This window comes from Amphimedon queenslandica, unplaced genomic scaffold, assembly GCF_000090795.2.
Source record: "Amphimedon queenslandica unplaced genomic scaffold, v1.1 AMPQUscaffold_11840, whole genome shotgun sequence".
NCBI lineage: Eukaryota > Metazoa > Porifera > Demospongiae > Haplosclerida > Niphatidae > Amphimedon > Amphimedon queenslandica.
The window spans coordinates 1688-8037 of record NW_003547920.1 but is presented as its reverse complement, the minus strand read 5'-3'; the positions used below and the strand labels follow the sequence as shown (position 1 = coordinate 8037).

The following is a 6350-nucleotide window of genomic DNA, read 5'->3' as shown; positions in this document are numbered from 1 at the left end:
CGTCAACAAATCCTCCTATACGGTACATCAATGAGTAATTATTATTATTATTATTATTATTATATTATTATTATTATTATTATTATTATCAATATTATTATTATTATTATTATTATTATTATTATTACCATTATTAAAAAGTACAATAGTTAGAAATAAAACAGGTTGAAATGCATACACTTATATATTATTATTATTATATATTATATCATCATCATCATTATTATTATTATTATTATTACTACTATTATTATTATTATTATAAAAAGAAAAAAGAATCAAAATCACAAAATAAGACAACTAGTAGATCAATGAAAGCAGAATACCTTAGAGTGACTTTTTTAATTGCGGGTACTAAATTTTGTAATTTTAGCACGAGGTAGATTTTGCTGGTATTAAAAATTGCGATTAAGTAATTATTACTTATAGTTATATGGCATTATGATGTCATTATTAGTAATTGCACATACTAATGATTGCGATTTTTAACCCAAACGCAAAATTCGCAATTAATAGTACCTGCATTTAAAAGTAACCTTAAGGTAACAGCTTTGAAAAGAACAAATCCTTATAAAACATGATGAGAAGTGAATAATGAAATAATAAATAAATGATGATAGTTATAAACACAGAATGATGTTACATACTACTGAAAAGATAAGTGGCATTAATACTACTACTACTACTATTATTATTATTATTAGTAGTAGTAGTAGTAGTAGTAGTAGTAGTATTATGACAAAACCTGAGAACAACCTAATAAACAAACACAATTATTATTATTATTATTGTTAAATGGTACAAAAATAGGCGAATAATAATAATTATTAGTAAACACCAAGAGTACAATATTATGTACTCTTGTAAACACTTTACAGGTATAAGGAAATAGGAGCAAGGGTAAAACAAAAAAAGAAAAAGAACCTGATGGACATGTAGCCAAAAAGCTACAAGTCAAAAAATAAATATAATAGACAATAGTATAAATTAATTAAACAGGTGAAAATGATCAGGTGAATTCAAATAAAGTTATATGATGAAGGGCAATACAAGCATTTATTACAAGTACACATAAAAAGTGCAAGAAATACATGGAATAATTAGGTAGTATCAAGCGAAACTATGCTTATCTAAAAAATTAAGTAGAATTTTACTTACATTAGACACAACATCAGTTCTAGCTCCATTAGTTAACAGAATATCAACAACTTCAATGCTACCTTCCTTAACAGCATTACACAATGGAGTTTCATTGTCCTATAAATACAACATAAAATGAAACAATTAGAAATGATGCTATACCTCATCTACAGCATTCACATCAGCACTTCCTTTAGTTATTAATAATTTGACAATTTTACTGTTGCCAGTTCCAGAAGCACAGTGCAATGGAGTGCTATCATCATCCTGTTATATAAATAATTGTTACAGTAATTAAGCTAAATAAGTTCTGTCAAAATTTTTATATGATTGGGTGTGTAGGTTAGTGAGTATGAGTCAATCACCTCTGTAAGATTTAAGGACTCCTAGAATCATTGATTTGTATACAGGAGTTAAGTAACTAATGATCCTTATGTTACTCAAGCACACATGATGCATGTATAAACATATTAATTTTTAATTTTTGATCAACCATATTAATTAACATTTCTCTAACTTTTTAGTGTATACATGTATATAGATTAAAGAACTTACTTTATCTACAACATCAGCTCTAGCTCCATTAGTTAACAGAATATCAACAGCTTCAATACTAATCATATCATTCTCAACAGCATTAAACAATGGAGTTCTATTTTTCTACAATACAACATAAAGTCACTTATAATTTTGAAAAAAATTACTTTATCTTTAACATTCACATCAAAATCTTCTCTCTTAATCCAAAACTCAAGCATTTCAACTTTACTAGATTCACTAGCACAATGCAGTAGAGTTTCACCATTCTATGATAATTATAGTTACAACAATTATGTAGTATGTACTTATAGTGAATATGACAGGCCTACTTTGGGATTCCCATAATCAACCATGCATATTCAACCATAGCTACAAGTGTTACATGTACCCATGAATATGGCAGCTGATAGCTTTCAAACTGGCTCCTGTAGTGTTGTTTTTTTTATCCATAGTATCCTGTATACTTACCTCCCTAGTATTTCTAATATGAGTCTGCAGGGGCCAGAGAGTTATAGCTACTGATGGATATTGCACTTGTGACTGTTCTATTTAGGCAGTGCAAAAGCCATATGCAATATCCTCTCATATAATTTACTTATTCAGCATACTTTAATTATAAAATTAATTAGAATTTTACTTACTTCATCTACAATATCAGTTCTAGCTCCATTAGTTATTAGAATATCAACAGCTTCAATACTATCACTCTGAACAGCATGAAACAATGGAGTTTTGTCATCCTTAAAAATACAATACAAAATGATACAAAAATGATTGTTTAATAACATTACCTCATCCACAGCATTCACATCAGCATTTCCTTTAGTTATTAATAATTCAATAATTTTAGCATTATCAGCAGCAATGTGCAATGGAGTGCTGCCATTCTTCTATTATAAATAATACAAAAATTAAAGACTGAATAAATTTATTTCAATGATGGCTGTGTAATTTAATGATTATAAGTCAATGATTAAAATATATTACCTCTCAAGGGACATTTAAGGACACCAAAATTAAGTATCATTGATTTGTGTACAAGAATTAAGAAAAACATGATCCTATACACATGATGCACATAAGCACATTTTAATTTTTGTCACCCATAAAATAACACCTCCCTAACTTTTTAGTGCATATAGCACAATTAAACTTACTGTATCCACAACATCAGTTCTAGCTCCCCTATTTAATAGCTTATCAACAGCTTGAACACTACCACTCTTAACAGCATTAAACAGTGGAGTTCTGTTATCCTATATAAATATACAACATAAAGTGACTGATAGTTTGAAATAAATTACTTCATCTAAAACATTCACATCATAATCTCCTCTCTTAATCAAAAACTCGAGCATTTCAACTTTACCAGATTCACCAGCACAATGTAGTAGAGTTCCACCATCCTATGAACAATAACCACAATACCGTATAGTGCAAAGTTTTTGAGGGACGTAAATTTCCCAAATTTGCCTAAAAATTTATTTTGTGGATTTAATTTTTGTGAAATTTTACTATCTACCATCTTGCACTTCCCTTTATCTAAATTAATTTTTGCAAATCTTGAAATAATCACAAACTTGGCAAAATTTACGACCATCAAAAATTTCAAGCTGTAAAAGTAGTATCATTCTAAACAAAAACAGGCCAGTCTTATTTATGTGATGGAATGTACCATAAAGCAGGAAATTTAGGAGGGAATTAATTTGGCAAATTTGGCATTTGATAACCATTTGCCAAAATAAAAATCTGCCAATTTGAGCCATTATGCACATGCTCAAATGCACATAGCCACAAATTCACTAATTTAAAATTTTCCAATTACCAAAATTTAGCAATTCGCCAAATTTAACTCCCTCCGAAATGTCCCGCTAAAAGGTGTAATTGAGTAATTAACACTAGCTAGTATTAGCAAGTAAATATTACTTCATCCACAACATCAGTTCTAGCTCCATTAGTTAATAAAATATCAACAGTTTTAATACTGCCACTCTTAACAGCATTAAACAATGGAGTTTTGTTGTTCTATAATACAACACAAAATGACACAATTAGAAACAATTATCGAATAACTTTACCTTATCCACAGCATTCACATCAGCCTTTCCTTTAGTTATTAATAATTCGATAATTTTATTGTTACCAGTTTCACTAGCACAGTGTAATGGAGTACCTTCATTGATTTGTGAACAGGAGCTAAGAAACACATGATCCTTATGCTACAAATGATGCACATGAACACATTATAATTTCTGCTCAGCATAAAAATGCTAAAATTAACACTTCTATAACTATTCAGTTACAATGAAACTTACTGTATCTTCGACATCAGTTCTAGCTCCATTAGTTAATAGAATATCAACAGCTTCAATACTACCACTCTTAATAGCATCAAACAATGGAGTTCTCTTTCTCTACAACTCAACATAAAATGACTGATAATTATAAAATAAATTACTTTATCTTTAACATTAACATCATAATCGCCTCTCTCAATCCAATACTCAAACATTTCAACTTTACCAGATTCACCAGCACAATGCAGTAGAGTTTTACCATCCTACAATAAAATAATATTTCTTTGTTTAAATGCCATGCAAACATTGAGTAATCAACACCATCAAATAGTAGTTATATATAATTACATTAATTTTGCATATAAAAAAATATTTACTTCATCCACAACATCAGCTCTAGCTCCATTAGTTAATAAAATATCAACAGCTTCAATACTACCACTTTTAACAGCATTAAACAACGGAGTTCTATTCTTCTATAAAAACAACAAAAATAAAATGACTCAGTGATAATTTCAAAATGAATTACTTTGTCTTTAACATTAACATCATAATCTCCACTCGAAATCCAAAACTCAAGCATTTCAACTTTACCAGATTCACTAGCACAATGTAATAGAGTTTTACCATCCTACAATAATTATAACAAAAAATTTTTCAAAACAGGAGAACCTGCTTATTTTTATCATAGATTTACATCACTCAATGAGTAATCAACAAAGGTAGCAATGTACAAATGTTTAATAGTAAATTTTGCACATTAAGTTTAAAATTTTACTTACTTTATCCACAACATCAGTTCCAGCTTCATTGATTAATAGAATAAGAAGAGCTTCAATACTACCACTTTTAACAGCATTAAACAATGGAGTTCTTTTCCACTATAATCAGAATTTAAGTGACTGATAATGTAGAATAAATTACTTTATCTTGAACATTCACATCATAATCTCCACTGGAAATCCAAAATTCAAGCATTTCAACTTTACCAGATTTACCAGCACAATGCAGTAGAGTTACACCATCCTATTGTGAATAATATGATCTAACTGAATGTCTATAAGGTTGAAGTGAGGCTATTCAATTTATATTTTGTCTATTTCAGTACTATCATTAATTTAATTCTTAAGTAAAGAATTTGAATCTTTTATTTGGTTTTCAGCAATATTAATAAATAAAGAACTTTTGAAGGCAACAAATTAAGAAGCTCCAATAATCCCCAAATATAGCATTTCTGTGTGACTTGCTCCTAGCTCATTCATATCAAACTTTAAAAGGGGCCCACATTGTCAAGTTTTAAATCCCTTCCAAAAGGCTAAGGTATAAAAGCTACAACTACAAGTTGGAATTAGTCTTCAAAGCATTTGACCTAAAACTAACTGTAAATTCATTACAAATTAGATATATCCTCTTGATAGAAGACCATGTAGATAAAAAAGGATAAAAAGAAAGTTTGCTGAACCATAATGAAATTTTAAAGCCTATTCTCAAGGTCTTCCGCTGCAATGTCTTCTGCTGCATTACAGGTACCAGCATTGTAGAACTCATCAACAAAACATCTAGCATAATTATTTTTGTAAAATTTAATTTACTTCATCCACAACATCAGTTTTAGCTCCATAAGTTAATAGAATAATGACAGCTGCAATACTACCACTCTTAACAGCATTAAACAATGGAGTTCTGTTTCTCTAGATAAAATGAACATGAAGTGGCTGATAATTTGAAATGGATTACCTTATCAAAAACATTCACATCATAATCTTCTTTTATGATCCAAAACTCAATCATTTCAGCTTTACCAGATTTACCAGCATAGTGAAGTGGAGTTTTACCATCCTATAATAATAATAATGATGATGATGATGATGATGATAATAATAAAATTGTTTTTAGTGTTGCTATAATTGTTGTTGTTATTGTTTTGATGTTATTTAAAAAACAATAATAAATTGAGTAATGTCATAGAAAGAGTGCAATCCATCATCACAGGGATCCCAATCCTTTCCAGTATGATCTTGAACCATGGGCCTTTACATAAACCACTCTTTTGTGCAACTTAACTTATTTCATAGCTTAATCTAACCTATTTTATATAATAATAACAATAATAATAATAATAATAATAATAATAATAAGATTTATTTCTTTTCTTAATTCTTCCTTTTTTCCCCATAGGGGTTTTCCTCTCCTTTGTTTTTCTTTCTTGGTCTATTGATTTGTGGAGTGTGTGTCTTATGATAATAATAGTAATAATAATAATAATAATAATAATAATAATAATAAAACTATCAGATATACGTGAGTGGTTTGATCATCTGCTATTACAAGGTCCTAAGTTCGGTTACTACCCAGAGCCCCACAAGAGTTGTC

The 6350-nt window shown here is 28.9% G+C and overlaps 1 protein-coding gene across 1 annotated transcript in view; it reads right to left on the bottom strand.

The window, feature by feature from the left end:
* LOC105315081 (putative ankyrin repeat protein RF_0381) overlaps nucleotides 1-6350 on the bottom strand; it is a gene marked incomplete at its 3' end in the record, with an annotated part of 11898 nt that overhangs the window by 4519 nt on the left and 1029 nt on the right. Inside the window, exons 2-17 of the mRNA XM_020004930.1 lie at nucleotides 5715-5816; nucleotides 5570-5668; nucleotides 4902-5003; nucleotides 4760-4858; nucleotides 4507-4608; nucleotides 4355-4453; nucleotides 4139-4240; nucleotides 3996-4094; nucleotides 3759-3899; nucleotides 3607-3705; nucleotides 2985-3086; nucleotides 2838-2936; nucleotides 2472-2570; nucleotides 2322-2420; nucleotides 1845-1946; nucleotides 1696-1800 (exon numbers count right to left, since the gene is read on the bottom strand). Of these exons, the coding sequence (XP_019860489.1) occupies nucleotides 1696-1800; nucleotides 1845-1946; nucleotides 2322-2420; nucleotides 2472-2570; nucleotides 2838-2936; nucleotides 2985-3086; nucleotides 3607-3705; nucleotides 3759-3899; nucleotides 3996-4094; nucleotides 4139-4240; nucleotides 4355-4453; nucleotides 4507-4608; nucleotides 4760-4858; nucleotides 4902-5003; nucleotides 5570-5668; nucleotides 5715-5768 (1602 nt within the window). The remainder of the gene's footprint in view (nucleotides 1-1695; nucleotides 1801-1844; nucleotides 1947-2321; nucleotides 2421-2471; nucleotides 2571-2837; nucleotides 2937-2984; nucleotides 3087-3606; nucleotides 3706-3758; nucleotides 3900-3995; nucleotides 4095-4138; nucleotides 4241-4354; nucleotides 4454-4506; nucleotides 4609-4759; nucleotides 4859-4901; nucleotides 5004-5569; nucleotides 5669-5714; nucleotides 5817-6350) is intronic.